This window comes from Sinohyriopsis cumingii, chromosome 2 (genome assembly GCF_028554795.1).
Source record: "Sinohyriopsis cumingii isolate HCF-2022 chromosome 2, ASM2855479v2, whole genome shotgun sequence".
In the NCBI taxonomy this organism is placed as follows: Eukaryota; Metazoa; Mollusca; class Bivalvia; order Unionida; family Unionidae; genus Sinohyriopsis; species Sinohyriopsis cumingii.
This window is the reverse complement of record NC_142962.1, coordinates 48563313-48581447: the sequence shown is the minus strand read 5'-3', so window position 1 is coordinate 48581447 and position 18135 is coordinate 48563313. Positions and strand designations below refer to the sequence as shown.

Here is an 18135-nt window from a genome sequence, read left to right as displayed (position 1 = left end):
TATAATACTTTGGAATCTCCACCAGTCAAACTTTAACACATGATTATAATACTTTGGAATCTCCACCAGTCAAACTTTAACACATGATTATAATACTTTGGAATCTCCACCAGTCAAACTTTAACACATGATTATAATACTTTGGAATCTCCACCAGTCAAACTTTAACACATGATTATAATACTTTGGAATCTCCACCAGTCAAACTTTAACACATGATTATAATACTTTGAAATCTCCACCAGTCAGACTTTAACACATGATTATAATACTTTGGAATCTCCACCAGTCAGACTTTAACACATGATTATAATACTTTGGAATCTCCACCAGTCAAACTTTAACACATGATTATAATACTTTGGAATCTCCACCAGTCAAACTTTAACACATGATTATAATACTTTGGAATCTCCACCAGTCAAACTTTAACACATGATTATAATACTTTGGAATCTCCACCAGTCAAACTTTAACACATGATTATAATACTTTGGAATCTCCACCAGTCAAACTTTAACACATGATTATAATACTTTGGAATCTCCACCAGTCAAACTTTAACACATGATTATAATACTTTGAAATCTCCACCAGTCAGACTTTAACACATGATTATAATACTTTGGAATCTCCACCAGTCAGACTTTAACACATGATTATAATACTTTGAAATCTCCACCAGTCAGACTTTAACACATGATTATAATACTTTGGAATCTCCACCAGTCAAACTTTAACACATGATTATAATACTTTGGAATCTCCACCAGTCAGACTTTAACACATGATTATAATACTTTGGAATCTCCACCAGTCAAACTTTAACACATGATTATAATACTTTGGAATCTCCACCAGTCAAACTTTAACACATGATTATAATACTTTGGAATCTCCACCAGTCAAACTTTAACACATGATTATAATACTTTGGAATCTCCACCAGTCAAACTTTAACACATGATTATAATACTTTGGAATCTCCACCAGTCAAACTTTAACACATGATTATAATACTTTGGAATCTCCACCAGTCAAACTTTAACACATGATTATAATACTTTGGAATCTCCACCAGTCAAACTTTAACACATGATTATAATACTTTGGAATCTCCACCAGTCAAACTTTAACACATGATTATAATACTTTGGAATCTCCACCAGTCAAACTTTAACACATGATTATAATACTTTGAAATCTCCACCAGTCAGACTTTAACACATGATTATAATACTTTGGAATCTCCACCAGTCAAACTTTAACACATGATTATAATACTTTGGAATCTCCACCAGTCAGACTTTAACACATGATTATAATACTTTGGAATCTCCACCAGTCAAACTTTAACACATGATTATAATACTTTGGAATCTCCACCAGTCAAACTTTAACACATGATTATAATACTTTGGAATCTCCACCAGTCAAACTTTAACACATGATTATAATACTTTGGAATCTCCACCAGTCAGACTTTAACACATGATTATAATACTTTGGAATCTCCACCAGTCAAACTTTAACACATGATTATAATACTTTGGAATCTCCACCAGTCAAACTTTAACACATGATTATAATACTTTGGAATCTCCACCAGTCAAACTTTAACACATGATTATAATACTTTGGAATCTCCACCAGTCAAACTTTAACACATGATTATAATACTTTGGAATCTCCACCAGTCAAACTTTAACACATGATTATAATACTTTGGAATCTCCACCAGTCAAACTTTAACACATGATTATAATACTTTGGAATCTCCACCAGTCAAACTTTAACACATGATTATAATACTTTGGAATCTCCACCAGTCAAACTTTAACACATGATTATAATACTTTGGAATCTCCACCAGTCAAACTTTAACACATGATTATAATACTTTGGAATCTCCACCAGTCAAACTTTAACACATGTTTATAATACTTTGGAATCTCCACCAGTCAGACTTTAACACATGATTATAATACTTTGGAATCTCCACCAGTCAAACTTTAACACATGATTATAATACTTTGGAATCTCCACCAGTCAAACTTTAACACATGATTATAATACTTTGGAATCTCCACCAGTCAAACTTTAACACATGATTATAATACTTTGGAATCTCCACCAGTCAAACTTTAACACATGATTATAATACTTTGGAATCTCCACCAGTCAAACTTTAACACATGATTATAATACTTTGGAATCTCCACCAGTCAAACTTTAACACATGTTTATAATACTTTGGAATCTCCACCAGTCAGACTTTAACACATGATTATAATACTTTGGAATCTCCACCAGTCAAACTTTAACACATGATTATAATACTTTGGAATCTCCACCAGTCAAACTTTAACACATGATTATAATACTTTGGAATCTCCACCAGTCAAACTTTAACACATGATTATAATACTTTGGAATCTCCACCAGTCAAACTTTAACACATGATTATAATACTTTGGAATCTCCACCAGTCAAACTTTAACACATGTTTATAATACTTTGGAATCTCCACCAGTCAAACTTTAACACATGATTATAATACTTTGGAATCTCCACCAGTCAAACTTTAACACATGATTATAATACTTTGGAATCTCCACCAGTCAAACTTTAACACATGATTATAATACTTTGGAATCTCCACCAGTCAAACTTTAACACATGATTATAATACTTTGGAATCTCCACCAGTCAAACTTTAACACATGATTATAATACTTTGGAATCTCCACCAGTCAAACTTTAACACATGTTTATAATACTTTGGAATCTCCACCAGTCAGACTTTAACACATGATTATAATACTTTGGAATCTCCACCAGTCAAACTTTAACACATGATTATAATACTTTGGAATCTCCACCAGTCAGACTTTAACACATGATTATAATACTTTGGAATCTCCACCAGTCAAACTTTAACACATGATTATAATACTTTGGAATCTCCACCAGTCAAACTTTAACACATGATTATAATACTTTGGAATCTCCACCAGTCAAACTTTAACACATGATTATAATACTTTGGAATCTCCACCAGTCAAACTTTAACACATGTTTATAATACTTTGGAATCTCCACCAGTCAGACTTTAACACATGATTATAATACTTTGGAATCTCCACCAGTCAAACTTTAACACATGATTATAATACTTTGGAATCTCCACCAGTCAAACTTTAACACATGATTATAATACTTTGGAATCTCCACCAGTCAAACTTTAACACATGATTATAATACTTTGGAATCTCCACCAGTCAAACTTTAACACATGATTATAATACTTTGGAATCTCCACCAGTCAAACTTTAACACATGTTTATAATACTTTGGAATCTCCACCAGTCAGACTTTAACACATGATTATAATACTTTGGAATCTCCACCAGTCAAACTTTAACACATGATTATAATACTTTGGAATCTCCACCAGTCAAACTTTAACACATGATTATAATACTTTGGAATCTCCACCAGTCAAACTTTAACACATGTTTATAATACTTTGGAATCTCCACCAGTCAGACTTTAACACATGATTATAATACTTTGGAATCTCCACCAGTCATACTTTAACACTTGACTATAATACTGATAAATTGATGATTAAGATAAGATTAATTTGATAAATCCCTTAATCTGACCCTATCTACACTCTGTTGCATGCACAAATCTTTTCCAATTGAACACAAAATTAAAATCTTCATGCTTAGTTCTTGATCTTAAAATAAGCTAACATCAAAATTTAAACTCATCATCCTGAGATTTCAGTATGACTTACTACCATGACATGGGGCAGTCAGACTTTCAATCATGATATCTTAAGAACATGATAAGGGTAATTCAGACTTTCAATTATGATATCTTAAGAACATGATAAGGGTAATTCAGACTTTCAATCATGATATCTTAAGAACATGATATGGGTAATTCAGATTTTCAATCATGATATCTTAAGAACATGATATGGGTAACTCAGATTTTCAATCATGATATCTTAAGAACATGATACGGGTAATTCAGATTTTCAATCATGATATCTTAAGAACATGATAAGGGTAATTCAGACTTTCAATCATGATATCTTAAGAACATGATACAGGTAACTCAGATTTTCAATCATGATATCTTAAGAACATGATACGGGTAATTCAGATTTTCAATCATGATATCTTAAGAACATGATATGGGTAATTCAGATTTTCAATCATGATATCTTAAGAACATGATACAGGTAATTCAGATTTTCAAACATGTTATCTTAAGAACATCTTCAGACTTTCAATCATGATATCTTAAGAATATGATACGGGTAATTCAGATTTTCAATCATGATATCTTAAGAATATGATATGGGTAATTCTAACTTTCCATCATGATATAGCTGGATGATGACCTAGCATCATGACATAGAGAATGCAACCTCATTGTGAAAGGCAGATTTATCTGCAATTCCTTCATAACTTGCATGATTTAAGACATTCTGAATGGGACAGGTCAGATTATGACATTGAGGGTATTAGACTTACCATCATAATGTTTCAGACATTCATTATGGAACATGTCAGATTATGACATCAAATTAATTAGACTTACCATCATACTGTTTTAGACATTCTGTATGGGACATGTCAGATTATGACATCAATGCTATTAGAATTACCATCATAAAGTTCCAGACATACATCATGGGACATGACTTACCATCATAATATGTAAGGTCTCGGACTGTCCAGTCTGAAGTCCACACAGGATGTACACAGTTTGCTCTCTGACCACATCCTGTAAGATGGACAGCTGACGAATAATGTCACACAAAGTCTCCACAGACACACCCTGCAAAAAATCCTCAACAATCAGACTTGGTACCAAAATGCAATGATACTATTCACATGTCTTATTTTGACACTATTGAAAGGAAAGGTATACCTGACAATTGCTGAATATGGTTATTATAGCAGGAGAGTAACATGATAAATGTCTTTTAAGTGTGTAATGTTATGATACCATGATAGAATAATGAACCTGAACTTCTATGAATCTAGTGTTCTTATTATCCTTTCAGGCCTGATATCATAATCAAAATTTCCCCATGGCAAACCATAATGTAAGGTGACCTATATGTTATTGGTAACTGTTAGCTGTAACAGGATAGGCTTTAGAATAGCTGTAATCAGGAGACCTACGAGTATATGTTATTGGTAGCTAACAGGATAGGCTGGAGAATAGCTGTAATCAGGAGACCTATATGTTATTGGTAACTGTTAGCCTTAAAAGGATAGGCTGGAGAATAGCTGTAATCAGGAGACCTATATGTTATTGGTAACTGTTAGCCTTAAAAGGATAGGCTTGAGAATAGCTGTAATCAGGAGACCTATATGTTATTGGTAACTGTTAGCCTTAAAAGGATAGGCTGGAGAATAGCTGTAATCAGGAGACCTATATGTTATTGGTAACTGTTAGCCTTAACAGGATAGGCTGGAGAATAGCTGTAATCAGGAGACCTATATGTTATTGGTAACTGTTAGCCTTAAAAGGATAGGCTGGAGAATAGCTGTAATCAGGAGACCTATATGTTATTGGTAACTGTTAGCCTTAACAGGATAGGCTTGAGAATAGCTGTAATCAGGAGACCTATATGTTATTGGTAACTGTTAGCCTTAAAAGGATAGGCTGGAGAATAGCTGTAATCAGGAGACCTATATGTTATTGGTAACTGTTAGCCTTAAAAGGATAGGCTTGAGAATAGCTGTAATCAGGAGACCTATATGTTATTGGTAATATATAGTGAAGAAGGATGCTTTTGTCAAGACAAAGCCCTTGGACTTTATTATATATAATACATTAAAAAATAATCCCTGCATATGTAGAGGAAAACCTAAATAATAGGAAATATCAACCTGGTTTCATTGTAAAAAGGATGTTGTTCTTTCTTGAAAGATCAGTTATAAAGCAGTACAGATGAATGCTATGTTTAAAAGATAGGATATAGTAGGTTTTAAATCATATCAATGAACTTATGTTCCTTATAAATTAACTGTATATTGTCAGAATTGTAATATAAGTGGTGAATTGGCCTAAATGTTTTTTAATTTCAAACAGATGAAACATTTTATTTATAACACTATAATGAAGACTGTAATATGACTACAAATTATTTGTACTCAAGAACTCAAGAAATTTTAACTCTTGAACTTTGAAAGTGTATTTTACTCTAAACATTAGACCAGTTAAACTTGGGAGAATTCTGAAAATCATCAATAAATGACTAGATCACTAAGACTTGATGTGTTTTTTAACCAAAAATCACTAGACCAGTCAGACTTGGGAGCATTTTGAAAATCATCAATAAATGACTAGATCAGTAAGACCACAGGATGTTATTTTATAACCTAAAGCTCGCCTTGAGAACATTATGTTACAAATTAAAACAGTACTGGACTACTTAAAATCTGGGTATTATTTCAAAACAGGTAATAATTAGAAGACCAGACTAAAATGTATTATTCTAAAAGTTTAAAATGGCATTTGGTTCTGTTAATGGTGAGATTAGCTAATATGCATGCACTTATTTAGCTTTACTGGATATGTTGCACATAAAGTTATATGCATCATCTATACAGAAGTTGCCAGTATCCTATTTAATTAAAGCTGTAAACAAGTTGAAGTTTGAAATTGCTGGAATGCAAACTGAATAAGGTAAAATGTTGCACATATTAAAACAAAATGGCACCAAAAAGCATGAAGCCAGATGCCAGATGCATTTAAATCAAAGACAATTTATCTGGCAATGATCTGGGCACAATTAAATTATCTACTCTAATATCCAAGAGAGTATTAGATACAAGTATTTTAAGAAACTTCTATAAAATTAATTCAGACAGTGGTCCTATTTCATAGACTACCAAGTTATGTAGCAACATGCTGTATAAAACTGTTAAATCTGTGTATAATGATTCATGGTAAATGATATTTACTGTTTCATTGTTTCAGACATTTAAATTACACCCAAACTACAATTTAGGTATGTAGTATTTGTTTCTAGTTTGTACACTTGGTTGGTTTGCTTATTCTGCCTTTGTCATAACTCAGCTTAATGCTTTGGTAACACTTAATAACATGCTGTAAGAGTCAGTGATATTCAACCACCATTACTGTCAATCAATGATTTTCTTTTTCACTATCAAAACTGTCAGTTATTATGCCCAAACAGTGCCCCTATTGCTCACATTCAATGGGGAAAATGTGGAATTAAACAGAAATGTTACAATTAAACATACTAACAAAATAAAACTAACTTAGCTCAAAGCAGCAATCAACTAATCAGAGACTTGGCATAGAGCAGCATCAATTTGTCAAGTTGAGGAAAGACATAAAGAGGACATAATACAGCTGAAATTGAAAACCTTTGTTGAGAAAATCTTGATTATATCAGACAGACAAATGTAAGCAAAAGAAACATACAAGTTTCAGTAAAAACAAACTAAATTTGCGAATATAAAAATTAAACAGCTTGCCTGCCAAACTACATGACATTAAAGGAAGTTTAAAAAATATTCATTTTTACCATGATAGATTGAGCAAAAAAATATAGATGAAAATTTCAAACAAATGAACTAGAAATTTGAAAAGGAAAAGTCAGAGCAAATAGAAAACAAAGCTTGAAGGCATGAAAAAGTGTGGAAAGGTAATTTTTTAAAAACCTGTATAGTCAGCTTTCTGTTGCTCCCTAGCATCATATATGTCATTAACTAATTGAAGATGTGACCAAAATATGTCATTAACTAATTGGACACACAATCACAACATGTCATAGCTCCAAGATGAAAACAAAACAGCAGAAACCATGGGAAATGCAATGACAAATCTGGGGCAAATCCACATCAAAGACCATGTATACAGTATACGTGCAAAGTCCACATCAAAGACCATGTAAACAGTATACATGCAAAGTCCACATCAAAGACCATGTATACAGTATATGTGCAAGTCCACATCAAAGACCATGTATACAGTATATGTGCAAAGTCCACATCAAAGACCATGTAAACAGTATACATGTAAAGTCCACATCAAAGACCATGTATGCAGTATACGTGCAAAGTCCACATCAAAGACCATGTATATACAGTATACATGCAAAGTCCACATCAATCACCATGTATACAGTATACGTGCAAAGTCCACATCAAAGACCATGTATACAGCATATGTGCAAAGAAAACCAAGTATACAATCTAGCAGCAAGTATTACATTTACAAATGTTATTATATATCTCTTAGAGTTTGATGATACCTTAAAAAATTGTTAGTCATTTAAAATATCTTCTATATTTTATGAACTACCTTATACATTTAACCTGATGTCTTATACATTTTATAAATTATGTTACAACCTTTATAAGATATCTTAAATAATAAATAGGATGTCTAATTAAGTTTATAAGTGATCATATATAAAAAACAATGAAGACAGCTTTAAAATGTTCATAGGATATCTTGTGTAATTTAAATTGTAGACAATTTGTTCTCATATGCACACAAGAAGGAGAAATCAACAACTGTGGCTAAATGAACTGTGGGCCTTTGAATTCATAAATAATTAATACTTCTTATATTGCTGAATTATAATGATGAGTAAAAAAGGTGTAATTTCAGTTTGTTATACATGTATTTGGGTGGTTAGAATATAACAAGGAAGTATATCATTGCTAGTACGTATGTATTTTACTTACTGCTGGCATCTTTGACTTATCAAAGACAAGTGTAATTCTGGTGCAGTGGTGGCTGAGATGGCCTGAGTTGGGAACACACTGTGTGTGGAACCCTTTGGGTTGAGGTTCTGTTATTTGGGCTAAATCCTTACACTGACCCCAGGGGAGGCATGGCTTTGTGATACAAGTCCACTGGGTCTCCACCACACATGACTCATGAGGGCCACACGTCACAGCAGGGACACTGACGTTAGGATGTGCAGCACAGTTCTGTGGTCCACACCAGATCTGTCAACAAAACATGTAGGTCAGGATGTCTCTAGAGCAATGATAATAGCATAAATGCAAGCCCATCTAGTAAAAAAATCACTGTAGACAAATGTTGCCTCTAGTAGATTTCTATGTGGAACTTGATGAGAGCAGGGTTACCATCTAATCAGTCATTGGTGTATCATGCACAAAGCAATGTATTCACTCCATCCATTCTTTTGTTATCTCTCATGTATGTTTAACACAAGAACCAGCTACCCACTCTACAGACTGGTACCCAGGCAGTACAGTGCTAAAGTTGATCATATAGGAATCAGTGGGAAACGAAGCACAGCTTTACAAATGTTTGTGTTACGTGCTTATTATAAATAAGTCTCAAGTACTAGCGTTATGTGTTTATTATCAGTATATTTCAAATTCTAATGTGAGATGCTTATTATCAAATATCTCAACCAGTGGTATCCCAGACCCCAACTGGGTAGCAAACTGAATCAGGGTCATATAGACATTCTGGAGGGTTGCCAGGATTATATTTTTTTTAGGGTGGCCAATTTTAGCAAAATGGGAAATCAGATCATTAATCTCAGAAACAAATACTTCTAGGGTCATGGCCAAAACCACTGGTATAAACTATGAAAATAAGAACTAGCTGTAGAATTTCTCTTCTCACCTTACTGCATTTGATGACCCCATTTTGACACATGCATCTGTTACAATCATGCTCAAAAGTGATATTTTCCTTGTATAACCTCTGTTTAAACAAACAAGACATAGGTGATGCCCTTTGACCTATGACCTCTTCACATCTAACCCCTGATCTCCCTGGAGGACATATGCATCTGTATTCTCCAATACCATCAATACAAGTGCTGCCATAGGTACATGGACTGAGCAAACACTCATCAATGTCTACAATCAAAAGGATAAATATATAATAAAAGTGGAACATTTAATAACTCTGTCATCACATCATATACACAACTTTACAATATAGTTCATACAGTGTTATCTCTCAAACATTAAAATATTCACAGAAACATAATTTCAGAAGTTGATTTATTTTATTGTCTGTTAGACAAGGCTAAATTCATAGAAACAGTCGGTCACAAATCCCGTTATTGTATTCTATTTGAGACACTGTAAGGTTAAAAGACAATATGTTACAAGTACATTTATTGTATTCTATTCTAGACATGGTAAGGTTAACAGACAATATGTTACAAGTAAGTTATTGTATTGTATCTTAGACATGGTATGGTTCATAGAAACACAATCTGTTACAAGGTCTATTATACTAATTGTATTATCTCTTTGACACAGTAAGGTTCACAGAAAATAATCTGTCACAAGTTAGGTTATTGTGCTATCTCTCAGACATGGTAAGGTTCTTAAAATCACAATCTGTCACAAATCCAGTTACACCTCTCCCTCGATAACTTGCACACAATGGGGTCCAGAAACATAGACCGCACTATAAGCAAGGCGCGAGTTACTGAGGGACGTCCAAAAATGGAAGAAAATCACTTTGACATTGAGAAAACCGTGCAGGAGGAGTGGCGTTAGGGAACTGGGCTGTGTATTGACTGAATCCTCATGTTATAATAATCAAGTCGATAATAATTTTTAATAACGTGCTTTTTCTTATTAAGTTGTATGTTATTCTGTTTAAATAACTTTTCAAAATGTCCAACATATGAAAGATTGTTCCAACTGGTTTCAACAACCATCATGTGTACACATTAAAAAAATCTGTGTCATGTCACTGCTTTTTGGTTTCTTGATGAGTCTGGTTCCAGTAGTGGTGTTAATATTATCCTGCCAAATCAGGAGTCCACAGAGCAGGGAACTAAACTAACTGTTGAAACACCACCAAACAAAATGCCTTTTTTTCAAAAACATGCAACATTTTTTTTGTGAGACATTCACCTACGTTGAAACTCAATTTTTGTATTGGTCAGTTAGTACAGTACTGAAGTCCTGAATTAATTAATTGGAATTAATAATGAAACTTCTTATCATCCATGAGGATATCTCTAATTGCCAGTTCAAAAATTCTCTGAAACTCTCTTGCCCACAATGGTCTGTATCTGTGAAATCAAACTCTTTATTTTACGAAGCATTCATTTCACTTGGCTGCCTTGTTATCTTTGATCAATTATGAAAGAGTCAGTTAATTAAAGGTAGTTTATGTTACATACACAATAACATTTATAAGTGTTCGATTGATCAAATGAAGTGAGTTCACCTGACATATGACTAGACCACTAGATTTTAAGCTTGTAGGATTTTTGCGCCTTTTAATTTTTCTTTTATTCCACTCCCTTTATTTGATTCAAAAGACATAATTAATGTGATAATACAAAGGAGGACACCTTTTAATTCAGTGCAACAATACAACAAATACTTCAAGAAGTCAGTTATCAAAACATAGTTGGCACTTAATTAGGTTCTCAAAGAAACACTCGTGGACATAGCTGTTACTGTAGACTGATGCATTTTACGTTTATTTACAAGAGGACACATTGCATTTATGATGATTACACTTAAAAGGAACTAAAAGATAGAACTAGAACACAAATTTCAATTGATAATTTTTTAATTTAAATTGTATTTATTTATGAAAGTACTGCCTCCACTCAGTGTAAGTGACATTTTCATTGATTGAAATTTCTTTACGTATCGTTAACTGCAGTGTACTAGGAATGTCGTTTGGAAAGAAAATGTAAAAAAATTTATGACCTATTTTTAAATTTGATCTTTCATAGTATTGATTAAAATTTCCAGGTCCTATGTACCGTTTTCAACGATAAAACGAGCGATACATCAAAGTTTCTGTTACCAATTTTGATCGCTATTTTCATCAAGTTCAATAAATAGGATCAATTTTGGGGGTATTTTCTGGTTTTAAAAAATGGGATCCACGCCTGACCCCGTGTTATCAGTGGGTTCGCACGTTATCAGGGCACGAGTTATCAAGGTGTATTCTATCTGAGACATTGTAAGGTTAAAAGACAATATGTTACATGTGCAGTTATTGTATTATATCATAGACATGGTAAGGTTCATAGAAGCTCAATCTGTCACAAGTTAGGTTATTGTGCTATCTCCTGGACATGGTAAGGTTCAAAGAAACTCAGTCTGTCACAAATCCTATTACTGAATTATCTCCTAAACATGGAAGGTTTATCAAAACAACACTGCAGTTACTGCATTACTAGACATGTTTAGGTTGAAAGAAACACAATCTGTGGCAAGTTCAGTTATTGTATTTTTATCCTAGACATGATGAAGTTAACAGAACAACAATCTGTCATGTTCAGTTATTATATTTTATTTACTAGACAAGGCAAGCTTAACAAAACAGTACTCTACCACAGGTTCAGTTACTGCATTACCAGCGTATCACAGACTTGGTAAGGTTCATGGGAACAGAATCTGTCACAAGTTCATTTATTGGATTATCTGTTCGATATTAAGTTTCACATACAAAATAATTTGATTATTGTCATCTCATCGACATGGTATGGTTCACTGAAATGCAATGTATCACAAGTTCAGTTATTTTATTACTTCTTATACATAATAAAGTTCATATGAACACATTCTATCAAACATTTAGTTATTATATTATCCCTTAGACATGCTACAGTTCATACAAATAACCTGTCACTAGTTTGGTTATTGTATTATCTCTCAGACATGATCGAGTTCATAGAAACAAAATCTCTCAAATTTGGTTAATCTTTTAGTCATGGAAAGGGCCACATAAACACAATATGTCATAAGTTAATGTGTTATCTTTAAGACATAAAAAGGTCCACATAAACAAAATCTATCATAAGTTAATGTATTATCTCTAAGACATGGAAAGGTCCAGTCATAAACAAAATCTGTCACACATTAAGTTAATGTATTATCTCTAAGACATGGGTAGGCACACATAAACAAAATCTGTCATAAGTTTTGCTATTCTTTAACATGTTTTGATCATACTTAACTGTATCAAGTAACGAAAGACAAGCATTTGAAGGAATACATTGCAGCACACATGATTTCAGAAATCTTTGAAAGCAGAAAATAATTTTATACAGTGGGGCACTTCAATTTGAAGGAGATATTGTCTCAAACATTTAATTGACAACTTGTCTCTGACTATGATTTATCATAACATTATGACTCCGATACTATAAATAGCAATACCATTCATTTCTACTTACTGACACGACAGTCCAGACCCGTGAAACCCTTAGCACATTGGCACTTGTACCAATTTACCCCATCTATACATGTACCACCATTGAAGCTATAAAAGAAAAACATCCGGCAAATTAATCTTACCCTTTCTTGTTATTAATCTCTCCTGATATTTTGTATTGATTCAAGAATACACTCCATAAGTGGTCCATACTACAGTCTACTCAGTAATGAATGACACAGTAATGAATACCTCAATACACAGTAATGAATAACCTCAATACTCAGTAATGAAGGACCTCAATACACAGTAATGAATACATCAATACTCAGTAATGAATAACCTCAATACTCAGTAATGAATACTTCAATACACAGTAATGAATACATCAATACTCAGTAATGAATAACATCAATACTCAGTAATGAAGGACCTCAATACACAGTAATGAATACCTCAATACTCAGTAATGAAGGACCTCAATACACAGTAATGAATACATCAATACTCAGTAATGAATAACATCAATACTCAGTAATGAATGACCTCAATACACAGTAATGAATACCTCAATACTCAGTAATGAATGACCTCATTACACAGTAATGAATAACCTCAATACTCAGTAATGAATGACCTCATTACACAGTAATGAATAACCTCAATACTCAGTAATGAAGGACCTCAATACACAGTAATGAATACATCAATACTCAGTAATGAATAACCTCAATACTCAGTAATGAATACTTCAATACACAGTAATGAATACATCAATACTAAGTAATGAATAACATCAATACTCAGTAATGAATGACCTCAATACACAGTAATGAATACCTCAATACTCAGTAATGAATGACCTCAATACACAATAAACTTAAATTCTTCTTGGATTCCCTTGTCTCAGTAATACAAATCTGTAAAACTTTATTCACCTCCAACAATATACAAGAATGGACCAAATTCCAAACATATTTTGGCAATATATTAGTTCCTTTTCTAAGCATGGATATATAAAATATGAATAACCTCTCATTCCTCTCAAATGTATTTGGATTCACATTGCTTTATGACTTAATTTCTGTGTTAAATAATTTTTATTGTTAACTTGAAAAGTAAATGAAAAATACTGGTTTTATGATATGTTGTCCTAATCTTAATATTAATCTCCTCTTACCATGGAAAAGGATTGCAATCATTAATATTGTGCTGACAAAGCTGTCCTTCAAAGGCCTCCTTACACAGGCAGGTAAAACTGTCTCCACTGTTGACACAGGTACCATTATTCTGACAGGGGTTGGAGTCACATGCCTTTACTAATGCTGCAGAGAACAAAAGTCAGTCATTGGTGTGCAGCAAGGAATTTTAACAATTACATGTTTTAATTCAAAACAGTTCTTTAAGCACACAAACCATTGTACCCCACAGGTTTTCCTTAAGGAATTGGGCCAGTTTTATTTCAAAAAAGTTCTTTAAGCACACAAACCATTGCACCCCACAGGTTTTTCTTAGTGAATTGGTCAATGCTATAAAGGCAATTAGTAATTTATTATGAAACAATACAACCACTGACATGGACTGAACTGTGTTGTGTCCAGTTTGGAACCAAATATGTTTTCTTGATTTAGTATCACTCTAATATCACTTTTTACTAAAGTCAAAAATATTACCCACATAACTGAAATGGCATGAAATTGGTGTCTTGATTAGACAAGAATAACAGGCCTTTTTTAATTTCATTACTTAGATGAAAAAGCAATTGTACTGTTGGAGGGAGACATTACTGTAACATTTTTTTACTTACGAATTTGACAGGTGATTCCACTCCTGTTGATTGGACAATGACACGTGAAAGTCTCACCCAGATCAATGCATATACCTCCATGTGCACATGTAAATGGGTCACACTGACTTTCCCCTAAAAATAGTACAAAATGTACATAGATTATATTGCCAAAATAAGTTAACTGGAAAATAAATAACAATGGTTCAAACATGTATCTCTAACTAAGCCATATGTGCTTTTTCCTTAGTTGATCAAAATATAAGGAATAAATTCTTAACAAGAAATTCACACAAAGACCTCATTGTTTAGAATTACAAATTGACTGTGAATCATGCTGATTCTGTCCTGAATATGAAATGATTCAAACTGTAAAGTAACTGCAGCTGGCTTACAGGAATGTCCAGGAAAAAAATAAATGCCATCTATACAATACTACTGAGACTTCCAGACTCTGGCTTATTGGAACAGGGCATGTTGGAATATCATTGCACAGTAAAGTAAGAAGAAATATAAATATATGGAGGATATCTCACAGGAAGTGAAACAACTGAAAAAGGATGGAGGAAGAAACAAGCTTATCCAGAAATCAGACACAATCTTCAGCAGTTGAGAGACACACTAAGGAGCAGCCTAGATGAACTAAATGGAGAGAAGGAGAGAAGGAGAGAGAGAGAGAGGGAGACACAGAGAGAGCAGCAGCATTTGTCAGTTAATAAGTATTCACTTTAAAAAACAAATTTAAGATTGTTGTATTTCAAAATTTAACAAAATTTTCAATATTTCTATTTTAACATGATAAGTTTGTTAGAGAGATAGGTTGTTTCTATTTTCTTCTGTAAATTTCTTTCTCATATTTATGGTCGATCCTTACACACATGTATTAGGGAAAAGCTGCTTGAGGATCAGAACAGTGGCATGCTTGAAATTCACCAGAAGATTGGCTGGTTCCTAAGAAGGAGTTAGATTTTACACCATGAGAGGTGACATGAGCTGAAAGAGGCTGACAGTCACAGGCACCGATTTTACTTTAAACTGGTTCATTTTATGTAAAAGCTGTGCATAGAAAGCAGTGGTAGCAGATAAAAAGAAATCTGCAAATGGCTTGTCTGCAGCATAAACATTTGAAGGTGGTGTGACACAAATGTATTTTCAGCTTACTTTTACAAAGGTCAACTGAGCTTATGGAATGGGAACAGGAAGAACAAGAACTACAACAACTGGTTTTTGCCCTGATACATTTATCTGTATAGTACATGTAAAAAGGTTGAATGTATTAAACACAAGTGGAAAAACCCATGACATTCTTGCATTATTTGGGAACAAAGAAGTTCCACAATATGTAGAAACAGTAATTGCTGTTTTTGCATTAATCAACACATCAGTCTTTTGGTGTAATAAAATTCCTCCAAAAACATCAAAGCAATGAAGTTCTTTATGAGAGGTTGTGTTAACAAAAGGAAATGCAATGTATTAATTCCTTACTGAGTGTGCATGTCTTCCCCTTCCAACCATCAGCACATTGGCACATGAACCCTGCCACAAGGTCAATACAACGGCCCCAGTTGCGACATGGGTTTGGCTCACAGTCATTCTTATCTGAAAATAATAGTTTTAAAGCAGGACTTTAACGTCAACAAAGAGTCATCTATGAATAATTAATTTATAAAACGATTTTGTGTTGTTTTTATCAATATGGAAGCCCCAAATGTGATTATAACTCAATAGATGATAAGAATTTTATTTGAGAATACCAAAAACAAGAGAAGGTTTTGTGTGATGGAAAATATATGTTTTACTATTGTATTAAAGAGAAAATATTAAGTGAGTACATGAAAACATTTGTGGATGTACTTAATATGTTAATAAAAATAAAATTCTGTAACAAAACTGATACACTTGTATGAGATACTCACTGATATAACATAGTGGCCCCTCCTACCCAAACTAAATCAGATGATATTTTTTGATATAGCACAGCACTACATTCCAACTCTGAAAGATGATACACAGGTACAAGCTGATAAATGATACTCAGTGATATGATGCAGCACACCTCCCACCCTGGGACTGTATATACATCAGTACAAGTTAATCAGGAAATTCTAAACTATAATTGCAAAATGTTTGTCCCCCTCCTAATCCTGGTGACAAATAAACCAGTATGAATTGAACAGGTGCTTTATGATAGCACCCCTTGCCAACCATGACTAGAGTTTATACTCACTGATATTGCACAGCGTCCCTTCCCACCCCTGGCTGCAGATACATTGGTACGAATTGATTAGGTCTACACATGTCCCAGAATTCTGGCAGGGATTGCTCCGACAATCATTCACATCTGGAAATAATATATAATATTGTATACAAGGAAGAAGTTTCTCACTTTTTAAAGCTAAACCAACATTTCTAATTTAGCCTATAAATTTCGAAATGAAAACTGACAACATAGCAAAAGCATCTCTACCAAAATTACCATGTACAAAAAAACAAAATAACTGAAAGTATGATCAATTCATTGTACTAAAAACATATAATTTCTTAGTATGGATGTCGATTTGAGTTTATATCGAAAGACAAGAAATAATTCCCACCCGACATACTGATACATGTAATTCCTGTCCATCAGGTTGAACACCACACACAAATAACCTCACTACCAAAATATTTTCACATCTGTCATATTTCAGTTTTTTGTCTTACTCTCATGACAGTAGTCTCCCTTGTAGCCCATGTTGCAGGAGCAGACATAGTTCCCGCCTGGCTGACTGATGCAGAGACCATGCTGCCCACAGATACCAGATGATACCAGCTGCACGCCGCCAGAATTGTTAGTTGGAATGGATATGATGCAACTGTCAATCTCTAGAACAAGAAAAGAATTATATTAATAGGTCCTCTGTTAGATCAACAGTAGATGTGGTTGTGAATAGTAAGTTTATCATAATTCATTATGACCACTAATGGTATCTTCATCTACTCTAACACATTTGACTGAAATTATTGTATTGGATCAACACTGATTATTCTCCTTCTTCCACCCAGACATCCACATAATTCTTCTGGGTCAAGATTAACAGAAAAGAAAAAGCATCAGGTACTGTATCATAAATTATTATTATTTCAGTGTGTGTTTAGAAGGCATG

The 18135-nt window shown here is 33.4% G+C and overlaps 1 protein-coding gene across 1 annotated transcript in view; it reads right to left on the bottom strand.

Moving 5' to 3' along the window:
- Positions 1–18135, bottom strand: part of LOC149804792 (protein jagged-1b-like) — a 111491-nt gene that overhangs the window by 7669 nt on the left and 85687 nt on the right. The window contains exons 13-21 of the mRNA XM_089934410.1: positions 17693–17854; positions 17217–17330; positions 16475–16588; positions 15011–15124; positions 14384–14528; positions 13226–13311; positions 9679–9917; positions 8760–9026; positions 4729–4860 (exon numbers count right to left, since the gene is read on the bottom strand). Coding sequence (XP_089790536.1) covers positions 4729–4860; positions 8760–9026; positions 9679–9917; positions 13226–13311; positions 14384–14528; positions 15011–15124; positions 16475–16588; positions 17217–17330; positions 17693–17854 — 1373 coding nt within the window. The remainder of the gene's footprint in view (positions 1–4728; positions 4861–8759; positions 9027–9678; positions 9918–13225; positions 13312–14383; positions 14529–15010; positions 15125–16474; positions 16589–17216; positions 17331–17692; positions 17855–18135) is intronic.